Raw genomic sequence first — 18,482 nt, forward strand, 5'->3', positions numbered from 1 at the left:
GCGAGTGCCACCATCCGTGTTGGCGGCAATCGTTGTAGATGCGTGGCTCTCTCCCCACTGGCCCCTCCTCCCGCACCTACAGCCCCTCCCACTCCCCCCCCCCCTATTATGGCCAGTATAAACCCCTTGACTCCGGTTTCTCTCCTACTTCAGTAAAATGTTCTTGCTGTGGTTGTCACACCTGATGATGATTGCTTGTGTTGCAATCGAAACGTCGTGATTACATTTTTTTATCTTTTATTTTCTTTACCTACGTGACTTTACCGAAAGAACCAAGAGTGAGGATGAATCCATAGGAGGGTTACAGACGGGGGGGGGGGGTGGGGGAGGGGGGGGTCCCTCACAGCTAACGGAGCTCCCCGCATTCACTCAACAACCACCACATCCCCTGATGACGACGATGATGGTTGCCGCAGGAAAAGTACGACAGAAGTTCCGCCGTGCAGCTGGTGAGCCACAACGGTGGGGGCGGTGCCGGAGGCGCCAACGGCGGCAGGGGCGGCGCCGCCCGCTGGCCCCCCCCAGCCCCCCCCCCCGTGGCTCTGCCCCTGCACGCGCATGATGCCTCCCCAAATCGGTACGTCAGACGACAGCAAAAAAAAAACAACTGGGTCCGGAGTGTAAATAATGATAATTAAATTATCCAGGAAGTTACGCAGTGTCACGGGGACTCTCCACTCAGTAGGGCATCTTCGACATTTGGGTGTTTTTTATTTATTTTTAATCGCAGGATATTGTCAGCCAATGAGTGAGTCGTGTGAACAAGCGTAGGAGGAAACCTGAGCACCCGGAGAAAAGCCGCTCCTTGCGCGAGGGGAGAAACACTCCACCCACGCCTCTGATTTTGCACGGTTGGCTACATACGGTGCGATCAAAAGCTCAACGCGCGCAGCATTTTTATACGAACGGATAGCAACCAAAACGCATGGCGGTTAATCCACGATTGCTGCACCGCCTTCTGCTGGCGAGCCGGGGGTTATGGGCGCCTCCTCGACGCTCACGGGCGAGGGAGTTTCGCAGCGTTCGTGCGGTGATCCACCTCCCCATCGCTGCCGCCCGCACGCGGCCCGCATCGCGGGTCACGTGCACATCGGCCGCCGCCGAACGATCGTGAAAGCGCTCGCACACGTGACACCTGCGTCTGTGTGGCTGTGGGTGGGGGGGTTTTTACGATATCAATTTTGGAGGGTTCATCGTCATTAAGTGACCTCGCCCAAACATCGATTATGAATCATCATCATTAACTCCTCATCATCATCATCGTCGTCGGCAGCAGCAGAAACAGCAACTTTAACTCTCAATGCCATCGTTATCACGGACACCGATTGTGCTCACTTGTTTTGACTTGGGTCGTAGGTCGTAGGTCAGATATAGCCCATCAATAGTACCGGTCAGAATGTGCCCTTGGCTCTGTACGACCAACATGACGACCAACACTGACTCGCAGACACACGGGCAATCAACGCTACCAATGATGTCGTGTAAAATTATGCCCACAATGATGAGGCCGAGTTGCCCATGGCTGGAATGTGAACTCACGAATTATTGATTGATTTGGAGACATGCAGCTCAAACGGCCAAGTTGAGGCCCTAGCCCCGGTGAGAGTGAGCGGTGTATCTTGTTGACTCCTGTCCATTTTAATTGATACAAATACGACACGGTTCCTAATCTCTCTGGCTTGCGTGCCACCACGGGAGATGGAAAATTCGGATTTAGTAGGACTCTCCTCCTCCCTCCCACTCCCCCTCCTACCCTCCCTGCCTCCCTTGACCTTCCTGCCATGGACAGTTCTGAAGTCAGAATAATAAATTGGTTCCCGAGTAAAGGTCACAGAGCTATACTCTTTAGTTTTTTCGGTAAAGTCATGTATGTAAAAAATAAATAAAATATATGATAACTAAATTTAGTTTGTAAATAAATAAAATAAATGAAAATTACATTTAGTTTTATTTATTTTGAAAATAAAACTAAATTTAGTTTTCATTTATTTTATTTATTTTTCACCTACGTGACTTTACCGAAAAAACCAAAGAGTATGAATCCTTTCAGTCACGAAAGCTTCAAATCTGAAGAGTCATTGAGCTAATTTGTTTTCAAGGGTGCTGCGACTCTGCCCGCAGGCAACATCAAATCCATTTCAAGGTTACATACACAACATTCAAATAAACTCAATTCAACATCACGCGCCTTGTCCTCTGATGACGAGAGATGTAACAATAAGTTATTTAGCGATGTTGTTTTATGGGTTTATGTTATTTACCAGTAAGGTGGGGGGGGACCCTGCATGCATTACCGTCCACTCGACCTTCCTGGCAAGGGGGCTGCCCAGTGGAGAGAGAAAAACCCCGCGGGGGGATGGAACGCGAAAATCCGCGAGGCAACAAACTCCCAGAGCCCCCCCCCCCCACTGCCCCCCCGTGGTGGGGGGACCACTGCCACTTTGCGAGCACCAAATAGTGGCGGTGGAGCCTGCAGAGAAGGCCTCGGTGAGTCCCAGGACCGGTTACACAGAAACACAGAGACACACAGAGACACTACACACACAGACAGAGACACACACCACACAGAGACACTACACACACACCACACACACAGACACGCCACACACACACAGACACGACACACACACCACACACAGATACACACAGACACAGACACACACAGATACACACACACAGAGACACTACACACCACACACACACAGACACGCCACACACACCACACACAGACACGCCACACACACTACACACAGAGACACTACACACACACAGACACGCCACACGCACTACACAGACTACCCACACACACTACACACACACATACACGCCACACAGACCACACACAGACACACCACACACACACAGACACGCCACAAACACCCCACACACAGACACACAGATACACACACAGATACACACACAGACACACACACAACAACAACAACCGCCATTCGCCACTAAGTGGCGGTGACGTCACCACGACGCTTGTGCCAGACCATGTGCACCTTGAGGCCACGTGAAGTGTCGAATGCCCGCGGGCAGGAGGTCACGGGGCAGACCCAGGTGCCACGGGTCGACTGACTTAGATGACTGGCTGGTGCACCACCTGTGCCCCCTACTGTGTCAACCTGCTGTGCTTTAGCCACCCGGCGCTCCGCTCGTTGTTGTGAGCATCGCTCCTCCGCCCTCCGTTGTTGTTAGTGGGCGACTGCCTCCAACTGCCCAATAGCATCCTTCACGAGCCTCCTCCACAGAGGCCGATCTTGACACTGCTCGTACCAGTCATCAGCAAGTCCACTCAACTCCACGTCCTCCTGTACCACATCACTCCATCTCTTCTCTAGCCCGTGCCGCGCCCATTTAGCCCCCTCGATCCGGACGAACAAAAGCTGTTTCGGCATGCGGTGGCTGGGCATGCGGGCTACATGACCCAGCCAACGTTGCCTTGCCTGCCGGAGGAGCTCACCGATGGGACTTTGCCCAGATCTTTCAAGGATTTTTGAGCTCCTCGCACAATCCAGCCTGGTTAAACCCAGGATGGATCATAGGCAGGCCAGCCTAAATGTTTCCAACCAGCGAAGATGCTCCATTAAGGGGGTCCACGTTTCGCAAGCGTAGAGAAGGGAGGGAATGACCGTGGCCGAGAAGACCTGAAGCTTAGTGCGGAGCGACAGACCAGGTAGCTTCCACACAGCGTTACGCAACCGATGAAAAGATATTTGCCGCTCGACTGATTCGGAGTGAGACCTCTGCTGTTAAACTGGAGCCTGTCATAAGCACACTGCCCAGGTATGGGAAACTCTCCACTCTCTCCACAACTGCCCCATCACCGAATGGGAGTTGTGGGGGTGGAGTGTCCGATGGTACAAAATATCCATGCAGGTTCTTAGTTTTGGTGGGGCTGATGGTAAAGTCTCAGCAGCAGCGTCTCCAACTCCTCCTCTGAATGAGCAGCTATTACCAAATCATCAGCATACATAACGTGGTTGAGCAATAGGGAGCCATCACTTGACCGCACCCGGGCATCAATCAGCCTCCATTATATCTGTACCAAATGGAGATTCCCCCGGTACAGCTATTGAAGGCTTCATGAACTACGTGGTCAAAATAGATGTTATATAATGTGGGAGCCAGAGGGCATCCCTGTCGCACCCCAAGGTGTACAGGGAATGGCTCTGACTCCCGGCCACGTAGTTTTACCCGGGCCCGCTCACTATCATGAAGGTCCTTAATGATCGTGAGCAGAGGGTCAGGGACTCCAAAAGCACGAAGAACAACCCAGAGCCCAGGTCTACTGATGGTATCATAGGCCTTGACCAGGTCAATAAAGCAGAGATGTAGGTCTTGTTGGAATTCCCTACACCTCTGCTGTAGCAGACGGACAGAAAATATGGCATCTGTGCAGGACCGCCCTTTCCTGAAACCGCATTGGGGCTCTGCAAGCCTCTCCTCAGCGTGCCTGGCAAGGCGATGTTGAATAATCCTTGCCAGGACCTTTCCTGGCACATTGAGGAGTGAGATACCCCTGTGGAACCGTCCAGTGGTCCAGATTGTTGTTATGATGTCATATAGGGCAGTCTGTGCACAAACGCCACCCTCACACACACAGACACAGGCACACGCACACACAGAGACACAGACACACACAGAGACACAGGCACACACACAGTGTGTACACACACACAGTGTGCACGTACACAGTGTACACACACACACAGTCTGTACACAATTCTGTACACAATTCTAGATTTATTGCCTGTCAATACCGAATAGAACCAAAGAGTATAGTCTGTACACACACACACAGTGTACACACAGAAACATTGTGTACACACAGAAACAGTGTGTATACACAGTAATGTCCACGTTGTAGTTGCTGAGCTCACGCACCCAAGGGGTCTCTGTTCAAGAGATGGAGCAATGGAAAATGAATCTAAATCAACTTAAACTCCATCCCCGCTCTGTGACATCACCACTCAGAATGACGTCATCGGCATGAAACGCCGGGGGGAGGTGTGCCTCGCTAGTGACGTCATGTCACCTAGGTATTCACCCCACCCCCGTACACCGCGCCCTTGAGCGTGACGTCACTGAAGTAGGCGCCTACTTCAGTTTCGTCTTCTTGCTGTGCTTGTCCCACCTGATGACGATTGCTTGTGTTGCCATCGAAGCGCCCTCATCTATTATTTGTAGCGTAATGTTTAGAATTTGCTACATTTTGACCCAGACGCCAGCATGCAACGACCTACTCGTCTTGAATGACGCAACAATAGTACGGTGTACATACACTGTTGATTTAAAGCTTTCGTGACTGCAGGGATTCATATTCTTGGTTCTTTTGGTAAAGTCACGTAGAAGGGAAACAATAAAATAATAAAAATATAAAACAATAGAATCCTCACGACGTTTCGACTGCAGTTAGAATTTTATTGTTCTTTACCGAAAGAACCAAGATTATGTACATACACTGTTAAGCAGGCGGTGCGTATTTTTAAAAATAGCTTCTTGTTAATACGATGTAACCTGATGCAGGATATTTCACTGCAGTAATTAAATTTTGTTAATATGCCTGTCAATAATTAAGAATGAATACTTGTCTGATTGTGCGTGTACATGTAACATTTTTTCTATGAGTGTCAAACATTGATTAAGTGTTCAAATCTAGATTAAGTGATGTTAGGACAAAGTGTGTGTATGTGTTTGGAAGTAACCATAACTCGGGTGAGACCCGTTGTTCTTGTGATACAGGTCAAAGGGTATTTTTTGTGTTTCACAAAGCATCTGCCTCTGCAGCAACTCATCGTCTTTGAAATAGGGAGCACGCTCGGATCATTCATCAGTTACAAGGCATACCACTTGAAAGTTACACGTATAGGAAGAGGTACATTCTCTACAACACGAATTGTAGTTTTGTCTTACGTGTTGACGTAGATTTTGTCTAACTGGGACTAGAAATGCTCATTGCTGATTGACGTCTGGATGTTCGTACCTATCGGTTGAAGCAAACTCCACTGCTGTTGTTGAGACGCTGTGCACCAATAAGGGTCCAACACATTGACGGCCTTCAGGCCAGGAAAGTCACAACATTTGAACACGAAAGACACATTCACGCAAGTACCCCATGCTCCGTTTTGAAGTTTTAAAATGAAACATCTTGGAATTGTGTTGTGTTTTGAATTAGATGATTTTATTTCCTCATTAAAAGCTTGTATCAATTTACATCTGGAAGACTTCATTGAAAAGGACATTTTGTGTGAATTTTCTCTCGTCATTAAGTAAATGGCCTTGCCGGGGGTTAGGTTCAATGCGGACACAAACAGTGTACACACACACACACAGTGTACAAACACACAGTGTACACACAGAGTCTATACACACAGTGTACACACAGAGTCTATACACACAGTGTACACTGTGTGTGTGTACACACACACAGTGTACACATACACACTGTACACACAGTTTATACAGTGTACACACAGTGTACACACAGTGTACACTGTGTGTACACAAACAGTGTACACACAGTGTACACATAGACAGTGTACACACACAGTGTACACACAGTGTACACACACACAGTGTACACACAGTGTATACACAGTGTACACACACAATGTACACACACACTGTACACACACACTGTACACACACAGTGTACACACAGAGTGTACACAGTGTACACATAGTGTACACACACACAGTGTACACACACTGTATACAGTGTACACAAACACAGTGTACACACACAGTGTACACACAGTGTACACACAGTGTACATACAGTGCACACACAGTGTACACACACACAGTGACACACAGTGACACAGTGATACAGTGTACACACACAGTGTACACACACACACACACAGTGTACACACACAGTGTACACGCACAGTGACACAGTGACACAACAACAATCGCCATTCGCCACTAAGTGGTGGTGACGTCACCACGAAGCTTGTGCCAACAACAACAACCGCCATTCGCCACTAAGTGGCGGTGACGTCACCACGACGCTTGTGCCAGGCTATGTGCACCGTGAGGCCACGTGAAGTGTCGAACGCCCGCTGGCAGGAGGTCACTGGGCAGACCCAGGTGCCACGGGTCGACTGACTGAGATGACTGGCTGATGCACCACCTGTGCCCCCTATTGTGCCAACCTGCTGTGCTTTAGCCACCCGGCGCTCCGCTCGTTGTTGTGAGCGTCGCTCCTCCGCCCTCCATTGTTGTTGGAGGGCGACTGCCTCCAACTGCCCAGTAGCATCCTTCACGAGCCTCCTCCACAGAGGCCGATCTTGACACCGCTGGTACCAGTCATCGGCAAGTCCACTCAGCTCCACGTCCTCCTGTACCACATCACTCCATCTCTTCTCTAGCCCGTGCCGCGCCCGCTTAGCCCCCTCAATCCGGCCAACAAAAGCTGTTTCGGCATGCGGTGGCTGGGCATGCGCGCTACATGACCCAGCCATCGCAGCCTTGCCTGCCGGAGGAGCTCACCGATGGGACCCTGCCCAGATCTTTCAAGGATTTGTGAGCTCCTCACACAATGCAGTCTGGTTAAACCCAGGATGGATCGTAAGCAGGCCAGCCTAAATGTTTCTAACCGGCGAAGATGTTCCATTAGGGGGGTCCACGTTTCGCAAGCGTAGAGAAGGGAGGGAATGACCGTGGCCGAGAAGACCTGAAGCTTAGTGCGGAGCGACAGACCAGGTAGCTTCCACACAGCGTTACGCAACCGATGAAAAGATATTGCCGCTCGACTGATTCGGAGTGAGACCTCTGCTGTTAAACTGGAGCCAGTCATAAGCACACTGCCCAGGTATGGGAAACTCTCCACTCTCTCCACAACTGCCCCACCGATTGGGAGTTTTGGGGGTGGAGTGTCCGATGGTATATAATACCCAGGCAGGTGCTTAGTTTTGGTGGGGCTGATGGTAAGGCCCCACCTCTTAGTGGCACGCTCCAGTCTCAGCAGCAGCGTCTCCAACTCCTCCTCTGACTGAGCAGCTATTACCAACTCATCAGCATACATAACGTGGTTGAGCAATAGGGAGCCATCCCTTGACCGCACCCGGGCATCGATTAGCCTCCCATTATATCTGTACCATATGGAGATTCCCCCGGTACAGCTATTGAAGGCTTCACGAACTACGTGGTCAAAATAGATGTTAAATAATGTGGGAGCCAGAGGACATCCCTGTCGCACCCCAAGGTGTACAGGGAATGGCTCTGACTTCCGGCCACGTAGTTTTACCCGGGCCCGCTCACCATCATGAAGGTCCTTAATGATCGTGAGCAGAGGGTCAGGTACTCCAAAAGCACGAAGAACGACCCAGAGGCCAGGCCTACTGATGGTATCATAGGCCTTGACCAGGTCAATAAAGCAGAGATGTAGGTCTTGTTGGAATTCCCTACACCTCTGCTGTAGCAGACGGACAGAAAATATGGCATCTGTGCAGGACCGCCCTTTCCTGAAATCGCATTGGGGCTCCGCAAGCCTCTCCTCAGCGTGCCTGGCAAGGCGATGCTGAATAATCCTTGCCAGGACCTTTCTCGGCACACTGAGGAGTGAGATGCCCCTGTAGTTGTTACAGTCTGTGCGGTCCCCCTTCTTAAAAAGGGGGACCACCAGGGCATCCTTCCAATCCTGCGGAACCCGTCCAGTGGTCCAGACTGTTGTTATGATGTCATATAGGGCAGTCTGTGCACAAACGCCACCCTCCCTCAGCATTTCGCTTGGGAGATCATCTCTGCCCGCTGCCTTTCCTGGTCTAAGACTCCGGATCGCCTTCAATACTTCCTCAGCAGATGGCACCTCAGCCAGCCACTCACAGGGGGTGACTTCTTCCAATATTTGAGGCACCGCAGCCTCAGCAGGGTCATCCTCACTTTGTGCCACGATGTTTTCCTGGCTGAGGGATTTTCCCTCCCCCAGGACCTCACAGAAATGCTCAGCAAATCTGCGAACCTGTTCCTGGGGGTCGGAAATTGGATCACCGTTTTTTCCCCTAATGATGGTAATAGGTGTGGCGCTGCAGGTTACTTTTTTGATGGAGTTAAATAGAGATTTGTGATCACGGGCCACTGAGGCAGACTCCATCTCCTCAGCAACCTGCGACCACCACCCATCCTTGCAGCGCCTCACGGCTCTCCGAACCTCCGAGCGAAGGCTGCGGTAAGCCTCCTCATTCTCTGACGTGGGATTCTGTAGCCGATGACAGTGGGCCTGTCGCTTTTTCTCAACCATCCTGAACACCTCCTCTGTCAGCCAGGGTCTCTGGGGAGGTCTGGACCGCGTACCCAAAGCAGCCATTGCAGCTGCATGAGTCACAGTCCTAAACCTCGCCCATTTACCCTCGACATCAGGAGGAGTCGGGGACGATGCCAATCCCAGCCGCAAGCGATGATGAAATTCTCGCTTGCAACTTTCATCAGATAACTGAGACCAGACCACTTTATGTTGGAATGGGGTCCTGGGTGTACACCCACCACCAAGCTTGTGCCAGGCACAGTGACACACACACAGTGACACACAGTGACACACACAGTGTATACACATAGTGTACATACACACAGTGTACACACACAGTTTATACACATAGTGTACACACACACAGTGTACACACACACAGTGTACATACACACACAGTGACACACAGTGTATACACATAGTGTACACACACACAGTGTACACACACACTGTACACACACAGTGTACACACACACAGTGTACACACACACAGTGACACACACACAGTGTATACACACAGTGTACACACACATTGTACACACACACAGTGTATACACAATAATGTCCACGTTGTTGCTGAGCTCACACACCCAAGGGAGGGAGCAATGGAAAATGAATCTAAATCAACTTAAACTTCAACTCTGTGACGTCACCGCTCTGCATTACCTCGGCGTGAAACGCTAGGGTGACGTGTACCTCGCTAGTGACGTCATGTCAGCAAAGTATTCATCCCTCCCCCGTCCACCGAGCTCTTGAGCGTGACGTCACCTCCGCTCGGGTCACTGCCTATATCGTTCCAGTGGCAATCCTTATTTGGGCAAAGCTACGCCCAATGACTGGCGGCTCATTAACATAATGTGTTCGTTAAAGCCGTCGCGAGTTTATTGCGACGGGTTCAGCGCCCACGCCCCAATCCCTCCACATATGGGCCGGCAACATTAACATAATTTATTCAGTTACAGAGCCGCTCGTGGGAGGGAAGTGACGTGATACTACTTCCTGCTGTCGCGAGGTAACAGGAAGCTGCCGTGTGCGCGCTTGCACTGAAATCCGAGGTGAGAAATTCTCATCGTTGTGGTGGTGGTCGTTGTGGTGGTGGTTGTTGTTGTTGTTTACCAAGGTAGAGCCTCTCTCTCTCGTAGGGATGTCAGTTGAGTAGCAGCGAGCATGGGAATCGATGTCCAGGTTGGAACTTTACAACGCGGGGCCTAGCCACGCGGGGCCTTGCCTCCTGCCCTCGCCTGATTGCATTCACTTTAATTATCTCGCTTAAGTTTAATTTGTCTTCACCCGGCTCGCCACTTTGTAACTTTGTTTTATTGTAAATATTCACGCAGTTTTTATTTTCTTTTGTTAGCAGGCCAAGCCCGCTTGAGCTGCTATACCGCTCTTGTTATCAGAAGCGACCTGCCCACAACAACACAAGGTGAGGCTTTGTCAACGTGTGTGAATGTTTTGTCTTAAAACTTTGGTGACTGCAGGAATTAATATTCTTGGTTCTTTCGGTAAAGTCACGTAGATAGAAAATAAAATTAAAATAACAGATAATAATTTTTCTTTTTTACAATGAAGCAAAAAACCCCACAACGTTTCTATGGCAACATTAATGTTGAAGATGCGAGGGCTTACAGGAATATTTATGACATTTGCCCTCTCATTGCGTGCCATGACAGTGCTGTTTGCACAGCCACACATAGTCACTGTAAGATGAATTTCTTGATCGTGTTTTTGTTTTGTTGCTTGTTGTGGTTGCACCCGATTCAAGAGCCGAATGGCTCATGGGACTATACCAAAATAAATAAAACTGAAAATCAAAAAACTGAAACCGTGTGATGAATTTTGGGAAAGTTTTTCACTGCATCTCCAAATATATATAAAAGGCAAAGTTGTGATTGTGTGTGTTGTCTGTTCAAAATGTTTAGCATACTTCCCAACACGCAACAAACTGGAAATTTGCCATGTGGGTACTTTCCAGACTGTACACCGTGCAAACATTATACAAATACATTTTTGTGTTGTTTTAGGGGGGGGGAGGGGAGCTCAATAATGTATAGATTTTTTGCACGGCAAGTGAGCTGTGACGTCAAATCTGTCACGTGACCCTCGCACGTGGAAGCGTAACGCATTGTACTGTAGTGGTTAGCGCTGTCTGTGTATCTGTATGTGTGTGTGTCTGTGTGTTTGTGTCTGTGTGTGTATGTGTCTGTGTGTGTGTGTCTATCTGTGTGTGTCTGTGTGTGTGTCTGTGTGTGTGTGTGGAAGCGTAACGCATTGTAGTGTAGCGGTTAGCGCTACCCCGCGCTACGAACCCGGCGACCCGAGTTCGATTCCCGCTCACGGCCACCACCGGCGACGATTATTTGAACCGCTTCTGGGCCTCCCCTAGGTCGACTCAGCCTAAAACGAGTAACTGTTGTGGTGTGAACATCGCCACTGGGGAGACAAAGGCGGCCGGACGTGGTGGATCCAAGTCCCGGGCGAAGCCGGGTAGTACAGCTAGTCATGAATACATGAATGAATATAGACGTGTAAGTCACGTGTGACTGTATATATTTATTCCTCCATGGCTCGATACTGACGTGTAGATGGTGTGGATATTCTTATTTTCTGTTTGCAGCTGACGCTGGTCTGATGGAGCAAAGGCCCTCAGCACAGCAGCTCGGTACGACAAGTCAACAATGCGACCGGCGTGCATACAGCACGGATCGGACTGGAAATTTGACACAGCACCAGAGAACTCACACAGGAGAGAAACCCTTTAATTGCACTGTGTGTGACAAAGCATTTGCATGGCCATCAGTTCTTGAGACCCACCAGAGAACACACACGGGAGAGAAACCCTTCAAGTGCACTGTGTGTGGGAAGGCATTTTCACAGTCATCTGCTCTTAAAATTCACCAGAGAACACACACGGGAGAGAAACCCTTCATGTGCATTGTGTGTGGGAAGACATTTTCAGATTCATCTGCTCTTAAAACACCAGAGAACACACACGGGAGAGAAACCTTTCAAGTGCAGTGTGTGTGGGAAGACATTTTCAGATTCATTTGCTCTTAAAACACACCAGAGAACACACACGGGAGAGAAACCCTTCAAGTGCAGTGTGTGTGGGAAGGCATTTTCAGATTCATCTACTATTAAAACACACCAGAGAACACACACGGGAGAGAAACCCTTCAGGTGCAGTGTGTGTGGGAAGACATTTTCAGATTCATCTACTCTTAAAATACACCAGAGAACACACATGGGAGAGAAACCCTTCAGGTGCAGTGTGTGTCGGAAGACATTTTCAGATTCATCTGCTCTTAAAACACACCAGAGAACACACTCAGGAGAGAAACCCTTCAAGTGCAGTGTGTGTGGAAAGACATTTTCAGATTCATCTGCTCTTAAAACACACCAGAGAACACACTCAGGAGAGAAACCCTTCAAGTGCAGTGTGTGTGGAAAGGCATTTTCAGATTCATCTCATCTTCAAAGACACCAGAGAACACACACGGGAGAGAAACCCTTCAAGTGCAGTGTGTGTGGGAAGACATTTTCAGATTCATCTGCTCTTAAAACACACCAGAGAACACACACAGGAGAGAAACCCTTCAAGTGCAGTGTGTGTGGGAAGACATTTTCAGATTCATCTGCTCTTAAAACACACCAGAGAACACACACGGGAGAGAAACCCTTCAAGTGCACTGTGTGTGGGAAGGCATTTGCACAGTCATCTGCTCTTAAAAAACACCAGAGAACACACACGGGAGAGAAACCCTTCAAGTGCAGTGTGTGTGGGAAGACATTTTCAGATTCATCTGCTCTTAAAACACACCAGAGAACACACACGGGAGAGAAACCCTTCAAGTGCACTGTATGTGGGAAGGCATTTGTACAGTCATTTGCTCTTAAAACACACCAGAGAACACACACTGGAGAGAAACCCTTCAGGTGCAGTGTGTGTGGGAAGACATTTTCAGATTCATCTACTCTTAAAAAACACCAGAGAACACACACGGGAGAGAAACCCTTCAAGTGCAGTGTGTGTGGGAAGGCATTTTCACAGTCATCAAATCTTCAAGTACACCAGAGAACACAGAAGCATCAGAAGATCCACAAGGAGTGCAGTCTGAAATCAGCTTGTGAAAGTCAAAGTGCCGCAATGAGCCCATCCCTCATGAAACACGAACCGGAAGAAAATCCCAGCTTGGACACTTTTAAAGGTATCGAGGTGAAATGTGAAGAGGTGATGGTGAAATGTGAAGAAGTGATGGTGAAGATTGAAGAAGTGATGGTGAAGAGTGAAGAAGTGATGGTGAAGAGCGAAGAAGTGATGGTGAAGAGTGAAGAAGTGATGGTGAAGAGTGAAGAAGTGATGGTGAAGAGTGAAGAAGTGATGGTGAAGAGCGAAGAAGTGATGGTGAAATGTGAAGAAGTGATGGTGAAGAGTGAAGAAGTGAAGGTGAAATGTGAAGAAGTGATGGTGAAGAGCGAAGAAGTGAAGGTAAAATGTGAAGATGAAGATTCAACTCCAAAATGGGACCTTCACATCGATGGAGGCAACGTGAAGCAGGAGGAGAATTCTGACTGTGAGGCAGAGCGAGGCAACTCCCAGCAGTTTGTGCAAGTGGAGGTGTGGGTGGACTTCCTAGACAATACAAAGTCAAGTGGAGACCCGGTAGATGTGTAAGCCAGAGACGATGTCGCTACAATAGATGCACCTTTGTCACAGGCCTTTAATGAAAAGAATGTGAAGTTGAACACTCAATTCCTAGGTTCAACCTGCAGAGTAAGAGCGAGCGGCCAGTCTTTGTGGACCTGTGGGTTGGGTAGATCTCTGACCAGGAGCGAGAGCCAATAAGCTCCCAAGCATTCACGATGTTCTAATGATAATTGCTTTTACATGGTGCTTGCTTAATCGCCTCGGCAACTCGGAGTTTCGTATCTCGTCTGAGACGCTCGAAGAGCATCCCCAAGTAGCAGCTGCCCCTGTGTGGCACAAGGTGGTGGCCCTGCACCGGCCTGCATGTGGACAAGAGCCTGTCAGTAGGGGGCGATGATTGGTGCATCATCTCAGTTGTGTAGTTTGTCGGCAATCTTGATTCGAAGCTTTTGTGACCGCAGGAATCCACACTCTCTAGTTATTTCGGTAAAGTCACCACGTGGGTAGAAACATAACAGATCACGGCGTTTAGATCACAACACAAGCAATCGTCATCAGGTGGGACAACCACAGCAAAAAGAAGACGCTGAAGTAGGCGCCTACTTCAGCAGTTTTGTCTTCTTGCTGCTGTGGTTGTCTCACCTGATGACGATTGCTTGTGTTGCGATCTAAACTCCGTGATCTATTATTTGTAGCTAATGTTTATAATTTGCTACATTTTGACCCAGACGCCAGCATGCAATGGCCTACTCGTTTTGAGTGACACTACAATAGTACGTTGTACATACACTGTTAAGCAGGCGGTGCGTATTTTTAAAAATGCTTCTTAATACGATGTAACCTGATGCAGTATATTTCACTGCAGTAATTAAATTTTGTTCATATGCCTGTCAATAATTACGAATACTTGTCTGTGCGTATTTTAAATGTTATTCTTTATAAGGTGATGTTAATATCGAAAACTGACACATAACTGGCATGCCATAAATAGGAAATTAACTCTGCTTATTTGAATCAATGTATTCGTATATGTTGATAAACTTTTCAAGCAGATTTTGTCTCTAACGGCGACTACAGGGACCACCTGATTGTTTAAAAATGTCTTTGATTATAACTATGATTGCCTACAATTCGTCATGTGTAGCTTATTTAGACTATAATTTATTCAATACCCAAAATGAATTTACTTGAAAACATAGAGCTGATATTTGTAAGCAATGTCTTTTTTATTTATACGTTTGAAAAAAAATATTTGCATAAATTGAACTTGTTCAGATACAAGGTGAATTCACAAGGCTTTGTTAAAAATCCAATATTTCAGAATTTTGCCTTAACGGAGAATATTTTTTTAAATGTTGGTAAAAATAAAGATTCAGAAATATATATTGTGCCGTGTCTACAATTTTACTGTAAAGTGGAATTGGTAAAAAAAAATGATGGTTCAATGAGCCACTCCGTCTACGGGAAAGCTACCCATACGGATGTTTACCTGAAACCGGATTCCAACCACCATCCATCCCAGAATTCCCTCATCAAGACTCTGCACCATAGAGCCCAATACATATCCGACCAGGAACACGTAGCCAGTGAACTCAAGCACGTACACCACGCTCTTAAGGCTAATGGTTACTCCGACTACAATCCGCAAAGCTATCACTCCAACCATGAAGAAGGACCCTCTTGAGGAGCCTTTCAAAACCATCACTTTGCCCTACATTGCGGGGATCACAAAAAAGATCTCCAAAATCTTGAGTAAACACAAGATCCAGGTCCGATTCAACACATTACATAAAATCCGTGATCTGGTTCCATCTGTAAAAGATGTGATTCCGGACATACAGTACCCTGGCGTCTACAAACTAAGTTGCCTCTGTGGTAGTAGTTACATTGGAGAAACCAAACGACATGTCTCGGACCTCATTCGTGAACAGAATGCAGACCTAAAACACGGTAGGACCAACACCTCAGCCGTGGCAGATCACTGTTATAATTCAGTAGGCTCACATGACATTGACTTCTCCAAGACAGAGGTTCTTTGTAAGCCATCTGGCTACCATGAGAGATTCGTTCATGAGGCTATCCACATATACAAGCACAGAGACAATTTCAACCGGGAAGATGCATTCTGGCTTAGCAATCATTGGAAAGATTTGATAAACCATTTCGGGTCTTAATTGTTGTTCACGCTTACGGTGGCTTTCAGACCGCATTCCATTATTTTCGTCTCCCCCCTCCTCTATTCCGAACATAGATGGACTAGTCCTTCTAAATAAACTGTCAAATCGCTCTAACGTTAAAAAAAACCCGCCACTTTTTTTCAAAATTTCTTGCTGTGGTTTTCACACCTGATGACGATTGCTCGTGTTGCAGTCGAAACGTCGTGATAATTTTATTGTTTTATATTTTTATTATTTTATTGTTTCCCTTCTACGTGGTGGTGACTTTACCGAAAGAACCAAGAATATGAATTCCTCGCAGTCACGAAAGCTTTAAATCAAAATTTATTTTTACTTTGTTAACATCTTTCACTTTCGCACGCCGCTAATTTTTTGCAACAAGAGGTTTCATTATCACAGGTTACACGTGCAGTGGGCCCAAGATGAGGCGAGACGGTTCGCTGGAACCACAACACAGAGGGGTGACGACCCCTCACAGCCGATAACCTCAGGAGGCAGTCCCTCCACACTACGGTGCCCTTACTCTGGTTCTAGCGCTAACCCTACACTGGTTATGTCTGAACCCGACCCTAGCCAGGGTCACTGGGCTCTTCGCTTCAGGGTCTTCAGGGTCTTCAGGGTAGCGCTCAAGAGTCTTCTTCAGAGCTTCAGGTGGACGAGGACCGCCAAACCCGTTCAGGGGTCCGGCTTTTATCCCCGTTCCAGGGTCTCTCCGCCCCTGGCCAAGCCTTCTGGAACTCTCTAGGGGGCCCTGGAACATCCCCCAGCCCCCCCCCCCTCTTGGGGTCTGGGGGCCCTGTTCGTCCCACCTGGTCTGTACACCACCCCCTGTTGACGCATGTCCGCTATTACAGGTCAGCTCCCGTGGTAATACGCATACAGCCCAACATGGCGCTACATCATCCCCCCCCCCCTTGTAGCATCCAGGTGTCTGCTACGTTCACAGGGAGCCCTAGACGCATTCACGAATATGCTCAAGGTGCCATGTCATACGTTCGAGCGTATGGATGTCCCCGACTTATTTATTACCTTTACATGTAATCCAACTTGGCCTCAGATAAAACAAAAAAAGTAATAACTTTCATTCGGCCAGACACCCAGCCGTCGATACGACTTCACAGCCAGGGTGTTCAGACAAAAGTCAAATTCATCGAGAGCATTCACTGAGAGTCGTGTTTTTTGGAGAAACAAGATGCTGGATGTACTCAATTGAGTGGCAGAAACGAGGACTTCCACATCATAGGGGTTTCCCCTATTTTTCTGGCAACAAAACTGAAACCTTTTGGCGTCCTCTGGTCGAGCACCAATTGGGTCGAGGCTCTCAAGAAAGCCGTCCCTTGGTGTGGACCAATCGGTTTCAAGGACAATGCCACATATATTATCATAGTGCGTGTGTTTTGTTTGCATTTTGACTGCAGGTATTGTGGTTAATGCAGTAGACATGAATCTTTGTAAAAAGGTTTCAGTTTTGTTGTATTTATATTTTGGTACTGGCAAAGGAGGTCTAATGATGTAGATGACTTGCCCACGCTCATATTTTAATCCGGCTGAAAGAAAAAAATCATCCAATCCAAATCGATGTTATATCTGCCGAGTTTCCAAATCCAGAGGAAGACCCAAAATCTGTTTGCAGTAGTGACCGCAAATATGATTCATGGACCATGCGGAAACCTTAATGTCAATGCAGCAGCATGTATGAAGGGGACATAGAGAGCAGCAAGAAATATCCGAGACAATTTATTAAAGACACACAAACTGGAGATGATGGATATCCTCGCTATAGAAGGTGAGCTCCAGCAGACGGTGGATACACAGCAAGACTGAAGATTAGAGGCAACGCAGAAATCGAAATGGACAACAGGTGGGTTGTTCCGTATTCTCCACTTCTTTCTAAAATGTTTCAGGCGTAGATGTGTTGACCACACTCCACCTCCTCCAGTCAGTGTGTGTATCATGGTGTGTGTGTCAGTGTATGTGTCAGTGTGTGTGTGTGTCAGTGTGTGTCTGAGTGTGTGTGTCAGTGTGTGTGTCAGTGTGTGTTTAACTCTCTGCTTTATTGACCTGGTCAAGGCCTATGATACCATCAGTAGGCCTGGGCTCTGGGTTGTTCTTCGTGCTTTTGGAGTACCTGACCCTCTGCTCACGATCATTAAGGACCTTCATGATGGTGAGCGGGCCCGGGTAAAACTACGTGGCTGGGAGTCAGAGCCATTCCCTGTACACCTTGGGGTGCGACAGAGATGTACTCTGGCTCCCACATTATTTAACATCTATTTTGACCACGTAGTTCGTGAAGCCTTCAATAGCTGTACTGGGGGAATCTCCATATGGTACAGATATAATGGGAGGCTGATCGATGCCCAGGTGCGGTCAAGGGATGGCTCCCTATTGCTCAACCACGTTAT

The 18,482-nt window shown here is 48.0% G+C and overlaps 1 protein-coding gene across 1 annotated transcript; it reads left to right on the forward strand.

Moving 5' to 3' along the window:
- Positions 1-978: 978 nt before the first annotated feature.
- Positions 979-15,105, forward strand: LOC142918238 (uncharacterized). Its single transcript, XM_076062371.1, has 3 exons — positions 979-1,025; positions 11,980-13,870; positions 15,100-15,105. The coding sequence occupies exons 1-3, from the start codon at positions 979-981 to the stop codon at positions 15,103-15,105; spliced, it is 1,944 nt and encodes a 647-aa protein (XP_075918486.1).
- Positions 15,106-18,482: the final 3,377 nt, after the last annotated feature.

Source organism: Petromyzon marinus, unplaced genomic scaffold (assembly GCF_048934315.1).
Source record: "Petromyzon marinus isolate PM22_M1 ecotype Great Lakes invasive population unplaced genomic scaffold, UKy_Petmar_22M1.pri1.0 PM_G_Scaffold_58, whole genome shotgun sequence".
Taxonomy (NCBI): Eukaryota; Metazoa; Chordata; class Hyperoartia; order Petromyzontiformes; family Petromyzontidae; genus Petromyzon; species Petromyzon marinus.

Excerpts from the sequence above, each read along its gene's own strand:
- LOC142918238 (XM_076062371.1), top strand. The coding sequence starts at position 979 with ATGGGCGCCTCCTCGACGCTCACGGGCGAGGGAGTTTCGCAGCGTTC. Across the intron at positions 1,026-11,979 it reads GAGGGAGTTTCGCAGCGTTC|CACCAGAGAACTCACACAGG; the intron begins GTGCGGTGATCC and ends AATTTGACACAG.